General features: G+C 40.6%; 1 protein-coding gene across 2 annotated transcripts in view; it reads left to right on the top strand.

Moving 5' to 3' along the window:
• tfap2b (transcription factor AP-2 beta) overlaps window positions 1-26,724 on the top strand; it is a 72,902-nt gene extending 46,178 nt beyond the window's left edge. For both annotated transcript variants that reach the window (XM_059983098.1, XM_059983099.1), the window contains exons 4-7: window positions 7,050-7,266; window positions 10,405-10,523; window positions 15,326-15,467; window positions 20,526-26,724. In XM_059983098.1, coding sequence (XP_059839081.1) covers window positions 7,050-7,266; window positions 10,405-10,523; window positions 15,326-15,467; window positions 20,526-20,823 — 776 coding nt within the window. In that variant the 3' untranslated portion in view covers window positions 20,824-26,724. The remainder of the gene's footprint in view (window positions 1-7,049; window positions 7,267-10,404; window positions 10,524-15,325; window positions 15,468-20,525) is intronic.
• The last annotated feature ends 225 nt before the right edge of the window (window positions 26,725-26,949 follow it).

Below are 26,949 nucleotides of genomic sequence, written 5' to 3'. Positions count from 1 at the left end.
TATGTTACTTATTAGGCGAGGGTATTTATAAATTGACGGTGTTACCTGTATGTTTATTGTTTTAATATTTGCCCAAAGAATTATAATAAATAAAGAATCAGGCAGATCACTGCGATTATAGTTCCTTAGTCAGAAGTCATAGGAGGAGAATTGGGCCATTCGGTCTACCGGGTCTGCTCCGCCATTCTATCATGTCTGATTTATTATCAATTGCATTATCTTGCTGTAACCTTTGATGCCTTCACTAATCAAGAGCCTGTCAACACCCGTATTTACTGTACCTGATGTGAGGATAGTTATCAGCCAATTTTATGACTACTTATTTCCGCAGATTGTTTGATTTTTAAGAATATTGTAATTCAGGGCTAATTTACCCTTAAAACCCACAGCCTTGGAATATCTGTGGGAAATTGTTCAGCATGTGCGATTCATCTTCCTTTTAGTACCAGTACAACCAACCAACCGGGAGCACTCACGCTACCACGTATATGTGTAAAAGTTAATAGTCATGTGTTGGCTTTAGTAGGTAATCTGTTAAAATGACTGCGGAGATCTTAAATTACAAGGACTGTGCGCTGCATTTGGTTTCAATGTGTATCAAAAACATCTGACAGATTTGGAAATGTCTGCCGATCCAGTACAGCCAGCTAGCACTAGAATATTCATATTCACCAGAGTGTCTGTTTTATGTAGATTTAAGCACATTGCAGCCAAACTTGTGTTGGTTTGAAAAAGTCGTGATTGAATTCATGATCTTTAAGTTCTGGAGAGGACGTTTCCGAGTGTCTAGCGGCCACAGCTCAGACTAAAGCGACGTTCCTTTAGAACACAGATGAGAAGGAATTTCTTTCACCAGTGGGTGGCGAATCTGTGGAATTCATTGCCACCGACGGCGTGGAGACCAACTCATTGGGTATATTTAAAACGGAGGTTGATAGGTTCTTCATTAGCCAGGACGTGTGAAGTTACCGGGAGAAGGCAGGAGATTGGGTTTGAGAGGGATAATAAATCAGCCATGATGGAATGGCAGAGCAGACTCGATGGGCCGATTGGCCTAATTTGATCTTTTGTCTTATGATCTAATTATCTTATAAAATTGCATAAAATAAACATGTTTTGTATTTTCGAATGATTTTCGATCAGTTGCCAAAAAGCATATGATTTACACTTAAACACTTTAAAGAAACTTCATCACATTACGTTCTCCTTCGTTTTGCCTCGCACACAAAAAAACAACCAAGTGGTGTTTAATTAGGCTGACTTCCTGTGCCGAGGTTCACTGACGAGATGTTTATCCTGCTTTTCATGTGTCCGCGGGAGAATGAACGAAAGTTAATTCATTATGGCGACCTTTGGCAAGTGAGCGGATGTAAACCCGTACATCATTGTAATACTGTAATCGAATGGTAATGAGTGCAATTTAACAATAAATATCTATTAACTGAACAGTTCGTTTTAAGTATTTATTTTTAATATGGATCAGTGATAGTAACAACTCACACCGAAAATGCAGTCGTAGATAATTCTGTTAATCTGCCTACCATTTTAAAATAAAAACACACAATGCTGGCAGAACTCAGCAGGCCAGACAGCATCTATGGGAAGAGATAGTGACGACGTTTCGGGCCGAAACCCTTCATCAGGAGTGAATTGTACCTGCTCCCTAGTTAAAACCAGCCGTTGACAAATATCTGAACAGGAATTCATACGTTTCCTTATTTTCTGAAGTAATAGAATTAGATCATTTGAGGGGGAGATCTCATTGAAGCCTTTCGAATATTGAAAAGCCAAGAAGTGGACATGGAGAAGATATTTCCTTTAGTGGGGACCAGAATCAAAATACAATGTCGAACCTTCGGAACAAAGTTGGGGAGGGATTTATTTAGCCAGACTGCAGTTAATTTGTGCAATTCATTGCCACAGACAGCTATGAAGGCCAAGTTACTGAGTATATTTAAAGCGGAGGTTGATAGGTCTCGATTAATAAGGGCGTCAAAGGTTACGGGGAGAAGGCGGGAGAATGGGCTGGAGAGGGATAACAAGTCAGCCATGATGGAACGGCCTAGCAGAATGGCCTAATTCTGCTCCGATCTCTTATAGTCTTATGATCGCTTTGACGCTATACAAACGCAGGCTGCAACATTGATCTCAAAAGACAAGCAAAAATAAATAGATTTAATTTGAACTAAAGGATTATTAATTTTGCCTCACAACCTACAATTCGACGTTACAGTATTTGGAAACAGACGTGGTGTTCCAGTCCAGCTGTGTTTCATTAAAGCTCTTATTATCTGTTTGGAAGGGTGGAATCCACTAGCAAAAAAAAATTCACCTGACGTGAAAATTGATCTGTCGACCAAGCATGGGAGACTGTATTTGCAGGAGAATTTTCAGCATCATTATTGCCCCCCTCGCACCGTTGTTACCCCTCACGATGGGGGAATAACTTCACTCAACTTCACTTGCCCTATTAATGAACTGTTCCCACAGCCCATGGATTCACTTTCAATGAATTTTCATCTCTTGTTCTCGATATTTATTGCTTATTTTTTTTAATTATATTTTTCTTCTGTACTTGCACAGTTTGTTGCCCCTTGCGCATTGGTTGTTTGCCATTGATACTATCACTTTTCTTGGACTTATATGGTGATATACATGTACTTTGATAATAAATTTACTTTGAACTGACAATAGTTGTGATGTGAAGCATCGATGTAGCTAAACATCAGAACAGTGCAGGCTCACTGTTCCGAATTCAGACCTCAGTTTATAGCATTTTAGAAGAGTCATGGAATCATAGATCACTACAGCACAGAAGCAGGTTCTTCGGCCCATCTAGTCCATGTCGAACTATTAATCTGCCTAGTCTCACTGGGACCATTGCCCTCCATACAGCTGCCATTCATGAACCTATCCAAACGTCCCTAAAATGTTTCAATCAAACCAGCATCTACCATCTCCGCTGGCAGCTGGTTCCATTCTCTCACTTCACCCTGAGTGAAGACGTTCCCCTTAAATATTTCATCTTTCACCCTTAACCCATGGCCTTTAATTCTAGTCGCTCTCAACCTCGACGGACAAAAAATAAGCCTGCTTGCATTTGCCCTATTTGTATTCTTCATAATTTTGTATACCTCCATCAGATCTCCCTCATTCTTCTACGTTCTAGTCTAGGGAGTAAAGTCCTAGCCTATTTATCATCATCATATGTCCTGTCAATCTAATCAATATTTGCCTATAACTCAGGCCCTCAAGTTGTGGCAAAATCCTTGTAAATTTTGCTGAATCATGGGGAAAATATCAGGATGGAGGTTAGATCAGTAATTAAAACTAACTTTTTTTTGGAAGTTTTTTAATTTAAACGATCTAATTTTATGGACTGGTCTCAGTACCTAATCTGGACGTTTATGTGGAAATGCGGAGAGGGTACTAATGAACCTTCCAAAGTGGACAAGCTGAACTGCTGTGACATCACAGTGACGTTTCCCCTGAAACTGTGGATTTGCATACACTTGCTTTATACTGCTGGGATGGAAGAACCCTTCAATGCAACCTCACCAGGCATGTCCTTAAAAGGAAAGAGCGAGAAAGGGACGTCTGACAAGGTTCAAAGTTTAAGATTGTGTGATGTCATTTCGAGTACACAAGTGTAAAGGAGAACGAAATAATTGTTACTCCGGTTCTGATGCAACAAAAATAAATACAATAAGATAAAGCAGACAATAATAATAAAAACACAATAAATATAAATACGTAAGATAGCTTATATACATGGATTGTTTGCAGGTCCATTAAGTGGAAGGAGTATCTGTACATAAGGTGACTGACAGGAAATGATAACGCACTGGTGGTGGGGGTGAGGAGGTGGAGTGTTAATCATCCAACGGCTTGGGGAAACAGTAACTGTTTTTTGAGTCTGGTGGTCCTGACGTGAATGTTATGTAACCTCTTCCCTGATGGGAGTGCGACAAGAGTCCATGGCCAGAGCAGGTGGGATCCTTCATGATGGAACGCCCTTCTCCAGCACCTTTCTGAATATACGTCCTTGATGTCATCGAAACTAATCGTGATTACTTGAATCTTATGATTGGTGGGGGGTGGGGTTGAAGGAGGCAATTTCTTTATAGCAGGGATTTCTTTAAATAAATCATTAAGTGCAGTGGAAGTCTATAACCACAGCTGGCACTATCTACTATGGCACTGTCTAAATAAATTAAGCCGCTAATTTTCGATGTAAACATATTTTGGACAAAAGGGCGCATTTCCTTAATTTAGAAAATCGAGGTAATACGGGGCAGTAAAGACAAAAATAATATGATACATTTGCAAAATGAAATAACCAATTGAAACTATGGAAATCGTTTTATAATTTGGTGACTAAAGTCAAATCGTCCTTTAATATTAATTTCTATTGCTTGACCAGTGATTATTGTTGCTCAGTAACCGTCTATCCCGAAAAATGGCAGGAGTCTATCTTCTTTAGATCTTTTTTGTTATAAACGTTCTTCGTAAAGATATATACGAAATACAGAACAAAAACGTAGGGTTCTTTGCACTCACGGCGTCGTTCAGTCCATAGGTGTTATCGATTATGTCCAGTTGCAGTGTTACCTGTGTAACCTGTGTGACCACTGGCTCTCATTTGGTCTCCTTGGTCGACGTAAACATCCACTCGTTTAGAGCGTCCTACACGGGCTTCGCCTCAGACTGTAGTCCTGTCCACCGAGCCCCTGTGGTGACTACACCAAACTTCAGAGCGTCCCTGAACACTGGAATACTGCAGCTTACTGCAGATTTTGAGACGTTTAGCCACTTATGAGATGGTGTTGGCATTTCATGGCACATCGGTAGCAGACATAACTTCTTAGGTGATTTAAAGCGATGTTAAAGTCGTCGGCATTTTCTCCTTTATCTGTTCTGAACTGGGTAATTCCCAAGATATGTAAACAATTTGCATGGAATGTTAACATATGTCAAGGTTTCTATCAATGCAGCTGACAGTAATCATACTTTTCAAACATTATACAATCCTCTTATATTGCCTGTTCAAACAATCATTTAGAGTCATAGAAAAGTACAGCACTGAAGCACAAATCTCGGCCCATCGAGTCTGTGCCAAACCATTTAAGCTGCCTTCTCCCATCGATCTGCACTGGGACCATTGCCTTCCCTATTCCTGCTATCCATGTACCTATCCAAACTTCTCTTAAATGGTGAAATTGAACCCGCATCTATCACTTCCACTGGTAGCTTATTCCACATACTCTGAGTAAAGAAGATCCCCCTCCTATTCCCCCTTAAACACTTCACCTTTCACCCCATAACTTCTCGTTGTCGTCTCATATAACCTCAGTAGAAAAAGCCTGCTTGTGTTTACCCTAAGTGGTTAAGGCGTTTGTCTAGTGATCTGAAGGTCACTAGTTCGAGCCTTGGCTGAGGTTGCGTGTGTGCTCTTGAGCAAGGCACTCAACCACAAATTGCTCTGCAACGACACTGGTGTCAAGCCATATGGGTTCTAATGCCCTTCCCTTGGACCAACATTGGTGGCGTGGAGAGGGCAGCTTGGGCAACTGCCGGTCTCCTATAAAAAAAAACCTTACCCAGGCTTACACCCTGGAAACTTTCCAAGGTGCAAATCCATGGTCTATCGAGACTAATGGAGGCCTACACTACACACCCCTCAGAATTCTGTATATCTCTATCATATCTCCATTTGGGTTGCTGTTTCAGTTCAGTTTAATATTATTAAACCAACAAAAAGGAACCGAGTATAGATATGTCAATCAAAATGTAAACTGTTTATTTTTATTTTTATGAGATACCAGAAACTTATTGCATAAAACACAAATAAATTTATAAAATCCTAATTTATTATTAACCTGCCTCTCAGGATATGAATTCTCTCTTACATTCTTGGCTGTCCACAGGCAGCTGCAGAACGCTCTGACCAGAACACTTTTAAGCCCATGAGACACAAGAGTAGGAAAAGGCCATTGGGCCCATCGAGTCTGCTTTGCCATGATTGATTTAATATCCCTCTCAACCCCATTCCCCTGCCTTCTCCCCATAAACTCTGATACTGTTACTAAAGTTGAGCTTACTTAGCCCAAGAACCAATAAATATACCCAATGACCTGGCCTCGGCAGCCATCAGTGGCAATGAATTTAAGAATTTTAAACTACAGTGCTTATTTTCAGTCACGCTGCTATTTAGAAGACATTTAGTGAGTTACTAGCATTTGTTTCACAACCTAGAAACTTGTTTAAAATTCAAACGAAATGAAATTTTGTTTAAAATTTCTATAATTGCTTCGCAGTGTTGTTCCCCATTCAGAATTAGTTGGAAGCTACTAAGCTACGTCCCTGCCATTAAAAGCTACTGATTTTCCCTCAAAAGATGTTCCCTTTTACTTTAGTGCTCTCAATAGATGTTGCCTGACCTGCTGTGGACCTCCAGTATTTTGTACGTGTTGCCTTTTTTATTTAAAGGTGAGAGCGCTATTTTCCCTAATACACAGCTAAATAGATTTTCAGCCTTCGGATTTGCAACCAACACAGTTTCTACTGCCCTCGCAGTATCTACTCATCTATGCAGCAAGCTAAACAACTTCACAAAAATCACCCGGGACAGAAGCTTTCTTCCGGGTTTTTAATGAGACCCTTCCTGTGAAAAGATATTGCTGTTTCAAGGGCAAATAAAGAGTGAATGGAGATGAATGTCCTTCCACCATGCGCTTCAAATTGGATCATAATTAACCCGGTGCAGGAAATTATATGAAAACAGTGGTGTTCATCCAAAATGAACTGCACCTCTGGAGGCCAGGACACAGTTACTTTACCATTTACCATTGCTTTTCCGTACAGAGACCAAGTAAAACAATAAATGTGTTCGCTGAAACACAGTGCTCCAATGGAAGCGATCTTGACATGATGTGTAATAGCGTGTCTTCGGCCTGAGCTCCGACCGGTGCTTGCGTTCCGCAGCGACTCGTACCTCCATCTACGGTACTGCAGCACTGACCTGTGTCACTCTGTCTTCTTTCTTTCAGTCCCACTCCCTCAGAAGAATATCACATCCTTGATGATGAACAAAGACAATCTGCTCGGTGGAATTGCTAACCACAACGAGGTTTTCTGCTCGGTGCCAGGGCGCTTGTCCCTTCTCAGTTCCACGTCCAAGTACAAGGTGACTGTGGGGGAAGTCCAAAGGCGCCTGTCCCCACCAGAATGCCTGAACGCGTCATTGCTCGGGGGAGTGCTGAGAAGGTAGGTCCTAAACGTAGAAAACGAACCCTTCCAAACAAAGTTCAAAGCTCAACTTAAATTTGTGGTCAAAGTACATATACGTCACCGAATGCAATCCCGAGATTCATTTTCGTCTGGGTATTCAACGTAAAAACAAATAATCACAATGGAATCAATGAAAACCCGGGCATAACAGGTCGGACAAACAGCCAATGTGCAAAAGTCAATAATATATGCAAATACAAAAGAAAATAATAATAATAATAAATAAATAAGCAATCAATATCGAGAACGTGAGATGAAAGGTCTTTGAAAGTGAATCCATGGGCTGTGGGAACAGTTCAGTGAAGTTGAGTGAAGTTATCCCCCCGGTTCAAGAGCCTGATGAAAACTATTGAACAATATAGTACGACCATTGTTATGGTGTAAAGTGCATTGTATGTCATTGACTGTACTCCCAACTGTTGTCCCATCCATCCATTCATCTACATTTACAGCCATAAGCGAATCTCACAGATTGCTTCTCCACAGTGCAATATTTCAATTAATATTTCTCTATCCATCCTTCTGTGAGTTTATCTCGCGGGAATTCAAAGCATATTAATAACCATTAAAACGCAAACATGGAAGGCAGTGGGTAGGCAAGAACGGATGACGATCGCATTCTTGCTTGTCTATTGGCTCATAGTTTTATCATAACTTGTCCGCATAGATTGCGTTCTTAGCCGCAGCGTTGAGTTATACTTAGAACTACATCTTTTGCTGGGGCCCGGCACTTCATGTTTCTATCTGAGGCCATCTGCCCACGCTCAGTTTTTAAATGTCATACCGTAATTACCGCCGTGGCGCCATATTAAGAAGAATGGAGATAGCCAAAGTTCAAAGTAAATTTATAACCAAAGTACATAAATATTACCATGTACTACCCTGTGATTAACTTAATTTGCTGACAATCTCAGTAAATACAGTGACTATAAAGAAACAATAGACTAAATGAAAAATCGCACACGACAAGACGGACAAACAACCAAAGTGCGAAAGACAAGAAACTGTGCGAATCCATAAGGGGAAAAAAAAACAAACAAAACAATCTTAGTCGGTAAATAAGCAAGAAATATAGCGAATATTAGATGAAGAGCCCTTGAAAGTGAGTCCATAGGTTGTGGGAACAGTTCAGTGATGGGCCGAGTGAAGTTGATTGAAGTTAACCCCTTTCGTTCAAGAGCCTGGTAGTTGAGGGTTATTAACTATTCCTGAACCTGGTGGTGTGGGTCCTGAGGCTCCTGCGTTTTCTTCCTGATGGCAGCAGCGAGTAGAGAGCATGGCCTGAATGACAAGGGTCCTTGATGATGGATGCTGGTTTCCTGCCACAGCGCTCCGTGTGGATGTGGCAGTGGTATCCGTCGTGGAGGGGATCATGGGCTTTCCCTCCCAACTCCCAAGCAAATTTGCTGATGATACTAAGCTGGGTGGCAGTGTGACATGTGATGAGGATGTTAGGAGAATTCAGGGTGACTTGGATAGGCTGGGTGAGTGGGCAGATACTTGGCAGATGACGTTTAATGTGAATAAGTGTGAGGTTATTCACTTTGGGAGTAAGAACAGGAAGGCAGATTATTATCGGAACGGTGTAGAGTTAGGTAAGGGAGAAATACAAAGAGATCTAGGAGTCCTTGTTCATCAGTCACTGAAGGTGAATGAGCAAGTGCAGCAGGCAGTGAAGAAGGCTAATGGAATGTTGGCCTTTATTACAAAGGGAATTGAGTACAAGTGCAAGGAAATCCTCTTGCATTTGTACAGGGCCCTGGTGAGACCACACCTGGAATATTGTGTACAGTTTTGGTCTCCAGGGTTAAGGAAGGACATCCTGGCTGTAGAGGAAGTGCAGCGTAGATTCACGAGGTTAATTGCTGGGATGTCTGGACTGTCTTACGCAGAGAGGTTAGAGAGACTGGGCTTGTACACGCTGGAATTAAGGAGATTGAGAGGGGATCTGATTGAAACATATAAGATTACTGAGGGATTGGACAAGATAGAGGCAGGAAATATGTTCCAGATGCTGGGAGAGTCCAGTACCGGTGGGCATGGTTTGAGAATAAGGGGTAGGTCATTTAGGACAGAATTAAGGTAAAACTTCTTCTCCCAGAGAGTTGTGCTGGTCTGGAATGCACTGCCTTGGAAGGTAGTGAAGGCCAGTTCTCTGGATGCTTTCAAGAAGGAGCGAGATAAGTTTCTTATGGATAGGGGAATCAAGGGATATGGGGACAAGGCAGGAACCGGGTATTGATAGTAGATGATCAGCCATGATCTCAAAATGGCGGTGCAGACTCGAAGGGCCGAATGGTCTACTTCTGCACCTATTGTCTATTGTCTATATTCCTACGCCTTGTACAAGTTCTCTCCCAAGTTCAACAAGAGTTAATCTTTTTCAGGATTATAAATACGGGGGCAAAATGCCGTTCGCGGTTGACGGCGTAATAGGATGATGTCATGATTCTTGGCTTTCGTTTACCATGGGACTTCCCGCCTCGATTATATGCTACTTTCGGGGTACATATGCATCCAAATTAATATGAATGCGATGGGCGATTTTCATCTTTAAGACCATAAGACCATTACATCATAAAACATAGGGGCAGAATTGGGCTATTCAGCCCATCAAGTCTACTCCGCCAATCCATCATGGCTGATTTACTATCTCTCTGAACCCCTTTCTCCGGCATTCTCCCTGAAATCTTGACGCCCTGACTACCAAGAACCTAGCAAACTCCGCTTTAAGTAGACCCAGTGACTTGGCCTCCACAGCCGTTTGTGGTAATGAATTCCACAGATTCACCACCCTCTGGCTAATGAAATTCTTCGCCGTCACTGTTCTAAATGGACATCCCTCTATTGTGAGGTTATGCCCTCTGGTTCCAGACTCCCCCACCGTAGGAAATACCTTCTCCACATCCACTCTATCTACGCCTAGAGAACATAAACAATTTAATAAATTTTCGTTGGAACCTTGCGGAAAAAAAATCGGTTATATGATATTTTAGATAGAATAATAAATGTTATATTTTCATATGGAAGAAGATAAACTGTAGCCCCATTCCCCCGCCCTCTTCCATGCGCGGATATGTCGCCGTTTAAAAACGCATCGTTTGTCGGTTTCAGAGCCAAATCGAAAAATGGTGGAAGGTCTTTAAGGGAAAAGCTTGAGAAGATCGGATTAAATTTACCCGCAGGCAGGCGTAAAGCAGCGAACGTCACTTTACTAACTTCACTGGTAGAAGGTAAGGATTTGGGAGAGCTCTCCTGATTATATTGATGCTTTAAATCATCTCAATGCGTTGAACACCGTTTCTAAAAACTTGACAGGAAGAAGGAATGACAAGGGGTATATTTGACACTATCTATATCTGTCTATCTACATATATACATACACCAGTCTGTATGATCCTTCACATCCCAACCACCACTACTTTATCATTTCCTGTCAGTCAGCACTCAAATGCCTAGCGTCACTTTTTAGACATAAAATCAAACTAGGTATATAAGCAATCTTATGTATATATATTTATTTTGCTTTTTTTATTATTGTGCTCTTTATATTATTGGGTTCTTTTGTGCTGCATCGGGAGTGAAAGTTATTTCGTTCCCCTTTACACGTGGGGACTGGAAATGACATTAAACAACTTTAAATCTTGAGTGTTGAATTTTCGGAATCTATCGCCTTGACGAGATTCGATGCCATTACACCGTATTCCATCGTGCTTGTCAATGTAGCCGTTCACTTGTGGTAAAGGAAGATGAAAAAACTGCTGACCAAACTGTCAAAGTTATTCTAATTTCACGAATATTCCCCATTTTCTTTGAACTTTCAAGAGAAATGACATTAATTATGTAATTAACGTACCAATGTACTTTGTGCATAAATAATAACACTAAATATTATAAATGCATTTATCCCATAGCCGTAAGGACTTTTGGCTTATCTTCATGAATAATTTATAGTTGTATTCACATTTCCATATGTAACAACATTTTCATTAAGATAGTTACCAACCAAACAAGCACGCCCGGACTCTCCCTCTCCCTCTCCCTCCCTCTCTCTCTCACTCTCTCTCTCTCTCTCTCTCTCTTTCTCTCTCTCTCTCTCGCTCTCTCTCTCTCTCTCTCTCTCTCTCTCTCTCTCTCTCTCTCTCTCTCTCTCTCACTCTCTCTCTCTCTCTCTCACACGCACACACACACACACACTAAACACACACACATACACACACACACACACACACACACACACACACACACACACACACACACACACACACACACACACACACACACACAGCTTTCCAGCTGTTTCTGTGCACTGTCAAGGAGGTGTTTTGTACACAGTGTGGACCTGTTACTTCTAATTCATAATCACTCTATATGAACCACAGACAGGCAGACATTCATTGAGCACAGGATGACCTGCAACATACGTACACGGCTGGAAAAAAGGAATACAGTAGTGAGAGAATTTAAAATACGTTTTCAATGGCATAATGCCTAAAACACGTTTAATATCATAACCATCGCTTGTACGTAGACGATGCTGCAGATATTTAATTTCTAGTGCTATACGCCATCAAATTTTCGACAAACGTACGAAACATTTTTGTTCTTGGAACTTATTTTATGTAGTTCCTTAAACATGGAACTGTAAGTGTAGAACGAGCAGCCAGCCGAAGTGCTGGATGTCAATTCGAATACAACATTTCAGAGAGCTTTGGATAGTTACACGGATGAGAGGAGTGTCGTGGACTATAATCCAGGTCTAGGTCAATGTGACTGGACAGAGTAATAGTTCGGCACGCATCAGATGGGGCGAATGGCCGGTAGTGCTCTACGATTACAGTTTCGAGGATTATATGCATTCTTCATTAATGGACTGAAATTCTCCGTGATATCGCTGAAAGATAAATTGACTCGATGGTCTGTCACAAAGTTATGTGGGACACTAACATATTCACATTATTTATTTCCCGTTCACAGCTCATTTTTTCTCCTTCACCTCTCTGCCACTGATGCTTATGTCTATAAACTATTATCTTTCCTACCCGGGTCAGCCTTACAATTGTTTAATTTTGATGTTCATCGTTACTCCGGATCTCTTCATGTTTTTTTTATACATTGGGGTGCGGGGAATGTGATGGTAGTTGTGAAGTTGCCCTTCATGAATATTGCATTTCAATGGTAACACCCCTATTAGTGGTAAATTGTTTAAAAAGACAGAAAATAATTAGATTGCTCATTAGCGGTACAGTATCTGGTTGAATTCTTTAATGCTAATGTTAATTTCATGTGCGGCGTCTAAGCTATCGCTTGCAAAGTACTTTGAAAAGATTTAGTGCTGGAGGGGTGAAGCACTATCTACTTGAATCCCCCCAGAGCTTGGCTTTGTAGCGTTACCCGGCTTTCGCTCCTCTCTCAAACATCAGCATCAGGCGGGAACGTTGATGGCATGGAACTCCCTGCAGGGTGTTCTCAATAAACACACATACACACTCACAATAGCTATATAGGGAATAGGTATTTTCCAGCTGCTTTATGCTATTTAAACTGTATTTTAAAATCTCTCCTTCTCTTGCTCTTCTCTCCATACATATATGTTTATGGTGAGTCGGAAAACACACGGCACTTTTCGGCAATGTAATTGTTCTTGTGAGAGTTTAGCCTTTAACCGTTCCTTGTTAGAACAGCACAGCACAGAAACAGGCCTTTTGGCCCATCTAGTCCGTGCCGAACTATTAATCTGCCTAGTCCCAGCGACCTGCATAGCTCTCCGCAACCACCATACCCCATGCATGTACTTATCCAAATTTCTCTTAAATGATGTTTGAACACGACTCACTTTTTATAGTGCATTGTTTAATACTAAAGTACTTGGCTCCTTGTATTACAGGTTATTAAATACAATTTCTATTATTTTACTACTTTTGGTAATGTCGTTTAATAATAAAAAACGACTAATAATTTAATATTTACACCAATACTAATAATATTTATAATACTAATAATAAATCATATTTATTACATTTATTTAGCAATTCACCAGCTACGAGAAATACAGGAAGAATTCTTATTCTTATTTCTCAGTATGAGCAATAAAGGATATATTCTAACCTAAACGCACCTTTCATTCAGACTCATGCACAGTGATACACCGTGGGGAATAAATAGAGTACATTATAATCATTCCCTTGATTTCACATGACAACCAGAATAACTGTCAATGCGCAGTTTAAACTTTTTGCAGGTTGCTGTTACGGCGACTATCACCCTGATGGAGACTCTGAGATGGAGAGCCAGAATCAGCATCAGGTTTAAAATGACTGGCACGCAGTATGTCGTGAAATCAGTTCTTTTGCGGCAGCAGCACATGGCAGTACATACATTTTCAGGACAAATTTCTGCTATCACTGCCCTTTATTCCAGCTTTTATTTATTTTCTCAAAAAAGTCTAACCCCTTTATATCAATCGTGGTTTTTTTTTTGCATTATACACCCCTCTGATCATTTTGTTTAAATTCTTTGCAGCAATGACTTGAAACTGAACCATCATGATACACACATGGCAGTCCAACGAGTTAAACCGGAAACTCGACTTATTTCCTAGCAAGCGTCCTACCTAATAACTCAATGCAGGTCGAAAAAGTCAATAACAATTGTAATAGTCTGTAAGGTCGTCAAATGATTTTAATGTTTAGAAATAACGCCCTACATTCCTACAAGATTTGTTACTACTCGGTAGCTATTGGTCACTTAATGTTTTCTTGACAGCCAGCTTTTGTGTATGTTTATCTGGGCTCTGAGCTTATCTGTAAAATCTAAGATAAAAATCCGATTTAAATCTGGGACATACAATCAATCTAAGCTAATAATCTATTTTATGTGTTTTCTATGTTTCTTATTAGTGTGTTCTTTATCTTATTGTGTTTTATTTTTGGATCCGGAGTAATAATTATTGCGTTCTCCTCTACACTCGTGCACTGGAAATGACATTAAACAATCTTGCATCTTGAATATTCGTCTTTATGTATAGAGGCAATGGAGTTTGTGCAAATGCTGGCTTCGCTTTCAGTCTCATTTATTTCCTCCCCTTTTCCACACACATTAGAGATAATTATTCCATTGTCTGGCTGTATACCAAGCAACCGATTTTCAATAAATAGGCCTTTTATTTAGATATCTAAATGAAGTTAAATACGCACTCGAAGTAAATAACGAACTCTTTAACCGCCATGAGTCATCCCTACTTATCTCAATATTATAATATTGTAATTTTATAATTTGGAAGAATTTGCATAGTATGCAATGAGTCAAGTAACATTTACCTTCCCCATAATGCCTTTCTTCTCTCGGAGAGTCGCCAAGGGGGATTACTTAAAATTTATACCTCATTTGAGCGTTGCATTTAGTGCATGTCGGAGTTTATCTTACGAACAGTGTATTAACCTCTAAATCCAGCCTGATTCCCACATAGAATCGGCTTTGGACTCTCTAAGGGGGTGTGCATTAGAAAATATTGGGAAATGTTGCAAGCATTGTATATTGAAAAGCAAAGGCTCCCGACTACGGTTGGCAGAGAAACAGGGGCTGAATGACGTCATTAATGTTCCGCCATGGAGGCAGAAATCAGAATCAGGTTTAATATCACTGACCTGTCGTGAAATTGTTGGTTTGCAGCAGCAGTACAGTGCAATACTTAAAAAAGCTATAAATTATATAATACGTATATCCTTTTTGTACTATATATATATAGTGTAAAAATACAGCAAAAACAGTGAGGTAGTGTTCATGGGTTGGCTCATTGTCCACTCAGAATCTGATGGCGGAGGGCAAGAAGCTGTTCCTAAAGCACACACGTGCTTTTAGGCTCCTGAATCTCCTCCGTGGTGGTAGCAATGAGGAGAGGGAATTTGCCTTCCCTGTATCTCTCTCTAGCGAGCATGAATGCCCTTATTGACATACATAATATTAAAAGTTACACACAAACTCGCGTGATTCTGTGTGAAAGCTGTCGGTTAAGCATTCGGGTCTTGTCTTGCAGGCGAGGCCGTGCATTTAGCTCGGGACTTTGGGTATATTTGTGAGACGGAATTCCCTGCCAAAGCAGCCGCTGACTACCTGAACAGGCAACACGCTGATCCCAACGAGCTGCACTCCAGAAAGAACATGATACTGGCCACAAAGTGAGTCATTAATTTACTTCTACTTGCCCTTCAGAGTCTGCGGGGGGGGGGAAACTCCAGTTAATACCAGTTAAAATAGTGGATGCTTTATTATAATAATACGACGAACATAAAGTAATACTTGAAATTAGACGGCATGTTTTAAATTGGATCAAAATAAATTACCCTCTGCCTGACTGAAGACTTCAGAATCTGTGATATCCGATCATTTCAAATAGCGCATTAACATATAGTCGACAGATAAAGTAGGCACATTACAGAAAAAAATATCATTTCAGTATTGGCATTGCGTCTACAAAGAATTTATAAAAACATTCTTTGTATTCAAAAAAAAGGCGAGCGACACTAATTTGGATAATCAAGTCACGTTTTAATTTAACTTGGCATTTCAAGCTGAGGAATTTATTTTTTCCCCTCCAGAAGGAGGAAGTATCCGAACTTGTAATTAACTCAGGCATTTTCAACTAGATTTGGCGAAAACACAGCACCGATTTTAAAAATGCGTCTGTATCTGTCTTTAATATTATCGAAGGAAATCCTCCCAATTCCCACCAAAGATTAAAAAAAAACTGGAAAATCATTTGCTGAAATTTGTCCAGATGTTCGCGAGACGTGATTTGAATTTAATTGTTTCTTTCCGCCGGGTCAGAAGATATTACAATCTCAGAAGTTTAATTGCTTGCAGGCGACTCTTTTTCTTTGAAGACAAGAAGCGCTTGACTTCCCTGCCATTAATCCTTCACGGTGGACGCTTCCTACTTTGCATAGAGAGAAACAAAATACAAGGGTGATGAATACAGGCGTTTAGAATGTTCCCAAAGCAATTTCCGATGCATCTCTACTATATGCGCTGCCACACACGTGGCGAAAAATTACAGAGGAACGGGCGCGATTGCGTGAAGGCGAAATGGAGTTGAAGGATAGGCTTCTTTATTCTTGAATTCCGGATTGGCCATTGTTCACCGCGATCCGTTTGGTTGTTGCTCTATCCTGATCACCGTTTTCTTCGCGCAGATCGATAGCCGTCCTCTTTCAAGAGAAGTGCACCCTTTATTCTGTCATTGGGTTTGCCCCGAAGATGCCCACAACGACCTAGTAGAACCTTCATCGACGGAGGCTCAAATACAGTATAATGTCGCGCTTTGTTTGGCACAGGCTTGGACAACTAATTATCAATGATTCTGATAATGATGATTAGAAATATTTTCGGCTACGTTCCCTTTTCTCTTATTAACGATTAGACTTTTGATTAAACGCATTACTTAGATACACGCATTTAACGGTTAATTGTATTGCTATACACGGCCAAGAAAAATCTTTTCAGGAAAATCGCATTTTCCGTGGCAGCAGATAAAATACGCGGATGGCGTTGATCCCCGGAAAGCTATAATCTCTATCCAGTCCCGATAAAGGGTCTAGGCCCGAAACGTCGACCGCCTAATTTGCTGAGTTCCTCCAACATTTCGTGTGTGTTGCTCAGGATTTCCAGCATCTGCAGAATCTCTTCTGTTTATAATTACTCTTTGGTCTTTTCCTCTCTGATCACTTGTAAAATTAAGTTCATATTTGGCAAAGAATGACTGATCTGCCACGATAATCAACGACACTAGGAAGAAACCTCGATTAGATAGAAAATTGATTTGATTGTTAATGAAAACCTAGGCACCCTGTCGATCATTCCGAGGAATAAAAATAGTGGGAAAATCGTTCATTCCAAACGGATGTTTGTTTATCGACATTTTTTTTTGCTGAGGTTCCCCGATCTCTGACTTTATGTTTCGGTTTAATGTTGAACTTACAATTTGGCTACTTGCGGCAAAAAAAAACAGAAATGCTTCACGAGGTTGTGCATTTGTCAAGATGAGTGGGGATAATGTTGAGAAACGGGACACATTTCCAAGTCAATACTGAACGTGAATATTAATCACTTCCAGGTCAGGTATGCCACCGTTACGTCGCAATTATTCAGTAGCTATAGATGAAGCCCGGCATTTTATCACAGATGCTGGACGAACGGGAACTAATTTGTAATTTAGGAATGAAATTGAACATACTGGGCTCCTGATAGGGAGCTTTTTGATCTGGGCTCAAAATAGAGGGGGGGGGGCGGATGGCTCCACTGCTGATGTTGCACCCCTAGTTTAGACCATATGACATAGGAGCAGAATTAGGCCATTAGGCCCATCGAGTCTGCTACGCCTTTCCATCATGGCTGATGTGTGATCCCTCTCAACCCCATTCTCCCGCCTTCTTCCCGTAACCTTTTTACATCTTGACTAATCAAGAACCAGTCACCTCCGCTTTAAATATACGCAATGACTTGGCCTTCACAGCCGTCTGTGGGAAGGAATCCCACAGATTCACTACCCCACGGCTGGGGGAAAAAAATCCTCCTCACCTGTTCTAAATGGACGTCCTTTTCCTAGATTCTCCCACTATTGGAAGCATCCTCCTACATTCTCTTTCGGGGCCTTTCAATATTCGATAGGTTTCAATAAGATTCACCCGCCCCCCATTCTTCTAAACTCCAGTGAATACAAGCACAGAGCTCTCAAACGCGCTCTCACGCGTTAACCCTTTCATTTCCAGATTCATTCTTGTGAATTACTTCCCTAAAACCGTGTCTATTTAATGACGCGTCTTACTTCCATCCAATCAGTCAATTTGGTCGCCTGTCACAAGAGTAAATTTTGTGCCTCTGGTTAAAGGGCAGTTTAGTTTTACAAGTTGTTGCCCACGTTTTTTCCCTCCCCTTAGACTAGATTTATGCCATAACCCATGGACTCACAGCTCTCAGAGTCAACTTGATAGTTAAAGAGCCAGTGCTTTTTCAGATTGGCAGTAACTCACCTTTTGCTCCAAGTAAGGTGGGACGTGGGGACGGTCAGGGGTGAATTTATGCTGGTCTGAAAAGACAAGGGAGAGAGAGAGAGTAGTGAATCTGTGGGATTCATTGCCACAGGCGGCTGTGGAGGCCGTCATTGGGTATATTTAAAGCGGAGGTGTTTAGGTTTGTGATTAGTCAGGGCATTAAAAGTCGTGGAGAGAAATCAGGAGAATGGTGTTGAGAAGGATAATAAATTAGCCATGACGGAATGGTGGAGCTGATTCATTGGGACAAATAGCCTAATTCTTCTCCTATGTTTTATGGTCTTATGATCTTCACTTGTGAAGACATCAGTTAAACCATGGGGCAGCTTGATAGCGTAATGGTTAGTGCATCATTTCACGGTGCCAGTGACCCAGGTTCAATTTTCACTGCTGCTTGTAAAAGAAGTTTATATGTTCTCTCCATGACTGTGTGGGTTTCCACAAGATGCTCTGGTTTCTTCCCACTTTTCAAAGATGGACAGGTTGGTAGGTTAATTGGTCACATGGGTGCAATGGGTGGCATGGGCTCATTGGGCCAAATGGCTTGTTCCTCTGCTGTATCTCTAAATAAATAATACATATACCCATACAACAGTGAAAAAGATGAATTCATTATTGAACTTCCATGGATCAGTATAGATACTGCTGAAGCTGACCGTACCATGTTCTTCTTCCTCTCTCCCTCCCCCTTACTCCAATCTGGGAAAGCAACTTATGACAAGTTCACAGGATAAACTTTCATCTTTCTTGAATTAAATAAAGTTCTCTAAGTCAACTACCAGTCTGTAGATCCTGTTGGCCATGAAGCCCTCATTAGATAAATATAATATTCCCCCGATAAAGAATCCAAAAACTAAGTTCAAAGTTCAAAGCAAATTTTTCATCAAAGTCATATCTGTCACTATATTCTACCCAGAGATTTATTTTCTTGCAGGCATTCACTGTAGAACAAAGAAATATAATAGAATTAATGACAAACTCCACGCAATTTAAAGCTGACAACTATCATGCAAAAGAAGACCAAATGGACAAAGACAATAATAATAATAAACTGATAGATAGATAGATAGATAGATAGATAAGTAAGTACATATGTACATACTGAGAACATGAGTTGCAGAGTCTTTGAAAGGAAGTCTATAAGTTGTGGACACAGTTCAGTGTTGAAGTGAGTGAAGTTATCCACACTGGTTCAGGAGCTCGATGACTGCGTGGTTAATTGTTCCTGAACCAGCCGGTGTGGAACCTTCCAATGTGCAAAAGAAGACAAGTTTTGCAAATAAAAAAAATAAACAAACAAACAAATAAATAAATAATGCTGAGAACAAATCTTTGAAAGTGAGTCTGTGGCAATTCAATCAGTTTTGGGTTGAAGTGAGTGAGATTATCTATGCTGGTTCAGGAGCTCGATGGTTGAAGGCTAATAGACAAAGTACATGACATGCATGTTGTCCATTTCTTTGCAAGGAATGATACGGAAATGAACCAAGCATCCCAACATTTTTGGGCTTTGGATGAAGTTCACAAGTGGCTGAGAGCCCATGAATGTGGCCCTTTTAAGTATTAACTTTCCCGGGTACTTCATTCGCTTTGTCTTCTGTTTTTACAAAATACTCTATCTGATTTTATTTTTTAAAGTTTGTGTAATTTTTAATGATTTCTGATTGAGCATAACTCTAAGGTGGATTTTTTTCTCGCTTAAGGAGCAAAATATTCCTCTAACCCTCACATGTGTTATTGCTTGAAAAATCAGCGGACTAAACATGTAACCTAACCTTAACCCTTTCACCTTCGTGAACTCGTGGTGCTTTTAGCCGAATTCCTTAACAATGAGATTAATCTATATTTAGGTTTTGCGCTGCTCCATTCATTTTTTTTCTTTTAAAAGAAAATTAAAGTAAGACTCACATCCGTGGGTCATTATAGGAATTGAGAACATATGAGATCCCATTAAAAACATCCGGAACTATTTCACTATTGTAGTTCTATTATAAGCAAAGGAAATCTTAAATAGAAATTCAGATAGATTGGAATTCGATGCGATGCTGTCGGCTCTTCGGTAATCACAATGTGCGGGTTCAGGGGGGTTAAACCAATTTCCATAGCAACCGGATAATGTGCTGTTCCATACATCTGATTTGTGTTATCTGACGGCAACATTCATTGTCTTATTTTCTTAACCCCCAGGCAACTTTGCAAAGAATTCACAGATCTGCTGGCGCAGGATAGAAGTCCTTTGGGGAACACCAGGCCCAACCCAATACTGGACCCAGGCATCCAAAGCTGTTTGACTCACTTTAGCCTCATTACGCATGGTTTTGGCTCTCCTGCCATTTGCGCGGCTCTCACGGCTGTCCAGAACTACCTGACGGAGGCATTAAAGGGACTGGACAAGATGTTCTTAAACAACAACCCAAATAGACACACATCTGGAGGGGAGGCGGGCACCAAAACTGGAGACAAGGAGGAAAAGAACAGGAAATGAGAAACATGCCTCCAAACTTTTTATTTTGTGTAGCTTTATATAAAAAGAATCTTCTATTGACTTGGAAACAACGACGCACACATAAAGAAGCAACACTGGGTCAACTGTTTGCAACCAATGCGGACCTGGATGCAAGGCTTCAAGAGCATTTTTATTGGTATTTTTCCAGTTTTTCAACACTATAACTTCCATTTTATGTCAGAATGGCAGGTGATTTCAAGATCCGCCCTGGTGACTGCAAACTGATTTTTTTTTAATTATCAAAAATTCTTTGGTCCATGTACATTCCAGATCTTATTTTTGTGCACAGTTCTGCATGATATGAGGATGGAAACATTCCACCAACAAAAAAGAGAAAATGACTACCAGGTAACATGAAAACTTAATAGTATGCCACCCATCTCCACACCTGATTTGAAAACATTAGCTTTAATATAGAGCTCATGATGTAATGATTCACACACAGATTTCAATATCTTCTTCTTATGCCCATCACCACTACTGGGGTTTAGGCAGCCAACTGTAGCTCACCAGCGTTCTCTGTCTTGGGCACACAGATTCGTGACTCTCCTTCCTAAGCCCATCACCAGTACTGAGACCTAGGCTGCCAATAGCAGCTCACCAGGGTTCTCTGTCCTGGGCCAGACTTTCACTCTTTCATGGTGTAGCCCATTGAGGATCCTTCCTCTCTGAGGGATGGAGCTTCTGCTGGCATTTCTGTAGTGATGAAATTTTATGGGATGGAGTTGCTAGCCCCATGCCCAACCCTCTTCCTTTCGCAGCCTGGCTTGGGACCGTGCATAGCAGAGCTCAGATTCCAACATTCTGTGACAATAAGACGTGTTTAACTCCAAGTAAACCCTTGCAGTTTGTGGTATGACCATCAACTTTCATACAACATGAACCCTATCTAAATAATTTTTCACCTTGGATTGCAGTTGTCAAATTAATTTCAAGGTGGACAGGGCAAAGAGTGCAGTTAGTCAGACAGCAAGTTTGTTTCAAAGAGACAACTTGGAATTCAACAGAGGTTAATGAGGTGGCAGCATTTGTTAAGATAAATGCAAAGTCTTACCCTAATATGGCATCTTCGTTTTATCCAAAACATGGAACATAGACCAGTACAGCACAAAAACAGGCCCTTCAGCCCACAATGTTGTGCTGATCCAATTGAATTAAATGGCCAACTAAGCTAATCTTTTCTGCCAACACAATGTCCAATCCTTCCATTTCTATTGCATTCATGTGCTTATCTAAACATTTCTTAAAGGTCCCTAATGTATCTGGCTCTAACACCACATTCCAGGCACCCACCACTCTCTCTGTAAAAAATACTTGCCCCTCACATCTCCTTTGAACGTATCCTCTCTCACCTTAAATGCGTGCCCTCTGGCATTAGACATTTCAACCCTGGGAAAAAGATGTTGTCTGTCTACTCGATCAATGCCTCTCTTATTCCTATAAACCTCTATCATTTTTCCCACAGCCTCTGCCGCTCCAGAGAAAACAACCTGAGTTTCTCCACCCTTTTGTTATTGCAGGTGCCCTCTAATCCTACCTGTAATACCAAACTTTCAATTTTTAGTGCTTTCAATAACATCAGCAAACTCGACGGCCTTGTCAATAACCATTTTGTATTTAGCAGCAGCTACATATTTAAGTACAGAATAAATCAGGCAACACCCGTTAAAAACCTATTCCCATTTTGCTGGGTCTTGCTTTGAATATGCCTTTCTTTTAACAAATTGACCTTATCTCCAAAAGGACACAGATCACGCAACTTAAAGTCTAGACGAGTGAACAAGACTTCTATCCAAACCAAGGGCATCTTTGACCTCAGATATTGGGCAATTTGATTCTTTTGAGTTCAAAATCAGAATCAGGTTTAATGTTACTGACATATGTTGTGAAAATTGTTGTTTTTTAGCAGTAATACTGTGCAATATATAAAAATTTAATACAGGTTACAATAAGGAAATACAAAAATAATTGATTAGTGCAAAAAGAGTACAAAATAGTGAGGTAGTGTTTATCAGTTCATGCGCCATTCACGAATATGGTGGCAGAGAGGAAGATGCTGTTCCTATAATGTTGAGTTTGTACCTTCAGGCACCTGTACCTCCTCATTGAGAAGAGAGCATGTACTGGGTGGTGGGGGTCCTTAATGAGAGATGCTTTTGTGCTATCGTCTTTTGAAGGTGTCCTCAAACTGGAGTCATGATGGAGCTGATTGAGTTTACAATCCTCTGCAGCTTTTTCCAATCCTATTAGTGCCTCCATACCAGGCGGTGATGCAACCAGTCAGAATTTTCTTCACAGTACATCTGTAGAAATTTGCCAGTGTTTAATGTCTTTGCCAGAGTTTAGACAGAGTTCACCAATCACTAGTCACTCCATGCGAAGATCCATCGGCGGGCAGATGCTATTGAATTATAGACATGAGTTTCCAGCAGCCAGCAAGACTCCATACTACAAATTAGGTCTAAGGTCATGAAGAAAGTTTACACAGTACAAAGCAACCAGAATAACTTATTATCAGTTTTGGAGGGAAAAGAACAGATATTGAAACATTTTCAAAAATATGCTCTTTACATAATGTGCAATCCCTAAATATATTGCCCTAGCAATATATGATAGCTTTTTTGGAATAAATTTAAAATCTCAAGATCACTCATAACTAACAGTCAGGTATTTATAGTCAAACATTAAAACACTGGCCTATTTTAGACTAACAAGTCAAAGTCAAAGTACATTTATCGTCAAAGAACTGTAAGTACACTATAAACATACAATATTGAGATCTGTCTCCTTATAGGCAGCCACAAAGCAGAAAAACCCAATAGATCCCATTAGAAAAAGACCATCAAACACCCAGTGTACAAAAAAAAAGAATTGTGTAACCAACAGAAGTGAGTCTACAACCACCACTTACAGCCTGCACATTGCAAATCATTTGAGAATTATGTTTAAAAGAGTAGATTGGTTCTTGCAGATTGGCAGAAACTCAGTATTGGAAGCATTGGGAAAAAAAATGAAATTCTTCCAGGCTCTCCAAATTAAAGTGGCAGCATTTTCTTTGAAAATTATTTCTAGTACTGTGTTCATTGTTTGTGCTGTAGGAAGGTACTTAGCCTGTGAACACATTTCAAATTTCTCCCCGTCTATTTTAATCTATTGTAACTTCACCTCAATTATTTCTTCCAAATGTTGAAATTTGCTCTTAACAAATTAATCTATTTAAGAGGGACTATGTTATTGTAGTGTGCTGGTGCGTTTGCACATGCATGTGTGTTGGTTTGGAGGAGGAATGGCAGTGAGCACAGTGAAGACATCAGGTTCCCCACAGTTAATGCGGCAGTCAAGTGACACATATTGTAGGTAATGTCATTGTCCTTTTTTGATCCCAGTTTTCAGTTTTGCTGTCCTAGCTGGGCACATTTCTCATGCGTAGCTAGTTAAAATAATTATCCATTTAGATACTGGATGCATCATTGTAAAATTCAACAACTTGAACCATATGATGCTTATAACTATTGCAGATACTGCTTATTGTTCATATTGAGTCACTGGTCATGTGTTCAACAAATACACCATGTTTTTAGAGAAACAGCAGAGTGACAGGCCTTTCTTGCCTAACAAGCCCATCCTGCCCAATTACAACCATGTGATCAATTAATTTACTAACCTGTATGTCCTTGGACTGTGGGTGGAAACCAGGGCACCCAGTGGAAATCCACACAGTCATGGGGTGAACGTACAGACAGTGGCAGGACCTGAACCCGGGTCACCGGCACTGTTAAGCAATGTGCTAACCACTCAACTACTGTAGCAAATCCCTCCCCAACACCCATCGTCTTGTATCTGTGATTGTCCCTACAATAATACAGTATTTTCTAATGAAGGGTCTCGGCCTGAAACGTCATCTGTTTATTCCCCTCCGTGGATGCTGCCTGATCTGCTGAGTTCCTCCAGGCAGCTTTGTGCATGTGACTCTGGATTTGCAGCATCTGCAGAACCTCTTGTGTTAATAACATTTCCTGATTATTTCTAATGATTTCAACTTCCTATCAAATTAACCATTTATAAAAAAGGTAAATTGGTGAGAAGTTACATAGAATCCGATGCTCCTTTTAGAAGCAGCTTCCTTTTCATATGTTTTCCACTTTTTCACCCCAGGCCATGCACTTCAATGGAGGAGTTATCACAAGCCAAACCTGTGCAGCTCGGTGAGTCCACAGGTGGTAGGTAGCGGTTGGAGTAGTTACCCTGTGGCAACATTAACAAAGCCATGCCAGAACTCACTAAGCTCATTAGACACATTAGCAGGAAAGTTGAGTGTGGGGTGGACACAGGTGTGAAAGGAATTTACTTGCTCATTCACTTGCGGAGAGGATGTAGTGGGGGAGTCGAAGACCAGAGGGCACAGCCTCACCATACAAGACATACCTTTCGAACAGAGATGAGCAGCAATTCCTGTAGCCAGGAGGAAGTGAATCTGTCAAATTCATTGCCACAGATGGTCGTGCGTGCCAAGTCATTGGGTATATTTAACGCACAGGTTGATAGGTTTTTGATTACTCAGGGCATAGAAGGCAGGAGGTTGGGGTTGAGAGGTATAATAAAACAGCCCTGATAGAATGGCAGAACAGACTCAGAGGGCCAAATGGCCTAATTCTGCTCCTATGTCTTAGGGTCTTGACGAACGCACATGCATCTTGTTTATTTTTAATGTTTATTTCTAATATCAAAGTCCTTCAGGGGGAATGAAAAGGCAAGAGTTATTGAATTCTGCTGATCTAGTTATATTTCTGTGGGGTTTAAAATAAACAGCATAAATGCTGTCATAAAAATGACAGCATAAATGTCTGTCCTTTGCCCATTTTATCTTTACTGAAACAAAACAGATCAGAATCCTGATGAACAGTCTCCACAGATGCTGCCTGACCTTCTCAGTTCCTCCAGCATTTTGTTTGTATTTCGTTAAATCAAGGCAGCTCCGCTGCTGCTGCCAAGAATGTTAATGGCAAACGTCCATCAATCCATAAGTGCCAGGAAAAATCTTTAATTTTATCTGTATGTATTTAAGACTGTAAGACATAGGAGAAGAATTAGGCTGTTCAGCCCATCGAGCCTACTCCACCATTCCATCAGGGCTGATTTATTACTGTGCTCTCTGGTCTTTTGATCCCCCACCATAGATGAATGAAAACTTGTAAAGATCTCTGGTTAAAACATTCCAATCTATGCTTGTGTGTTGTGGATTTTTGATGTAACTTGATTAGATTTTCATTCCTCTTTTGATGGCATCTTTCTGGTTGCTCTGAGCTCAGTGCTGATATGGTATTTTGAAAATCAAAACTGTTTTATGAATCAGGCACGATGTTTCAAGTGCATGGGGATTCCAGATTATGCTGACAGTTCAGTATGACTGCACTCATTTTGTGCAGTGGAGCTGAGCCAGGCAAATGTAACCAACGTGTAGAAACTGAGTCACAGACACAAAATGCCGAGGAACCCAACAGGTCAGGCAGCATCTATGAAGTGGAATAAATAGTTGATGTTTCAGGCCGAGACCTTCTCTGTTGTTTATTCCTCTCCATAGATGCTGCCTGAGTTCCTCAAGCATTTTGTTGGTGCTACTTAAGATTTCTTGCATCTGCAGAATTTCTTGTGTTTATATGGAATCTGAATTTTGTCTGCTGTCCCACTCCAGAAGTAGACATACACAAGTGCACACACACAAATCCACATTCACACCCACCCCCCACATTCATAAATGCACTCTCTCTCTCTCTCTCTCTCTCTCTCACACACACACACACACACACACACACACACACACACACACACACACACACACACACACACACACACACACACACACACACACACACACAGACATTTGCTCCTCTTCCCACCACACGCATTCAAGATACGATTGGATGATAACTTAGACAAAATAGATCATTTTTTGCATTGCAACCACATGCGCCCCATGACCACTTTAAACTCGTCTCTTAAGTAATGAAGCATACAAGTCCACCACATGGAAAAGGGTAAATTTGTCTCAGGGGGAAGTTGCCAGCCTCCTTCCCGGTTCTCCCGGATTACCACATGAAATATAAA

The sequence above is a fragment of the Hypanus sabinus genome, chromosome 10, assembly GCF_030144855.1.
Source record: "Hypanus sabinus isolate sHypSab1 chromosome 10, sHypSab1.hap1, whole genome shotgun sequence".
NCBI classification, from domain to species: Eukaryota; Metazoa; Chordata; class Chondrichthyes; order Myliobatiformes; family Dasyatidae; genus Hypanus; species Hypanus sabinus.
Note: the sequence above shows the minus strand (reverse complement) of the source record. Positions and strands in the feature narration are given on the sequence as shown.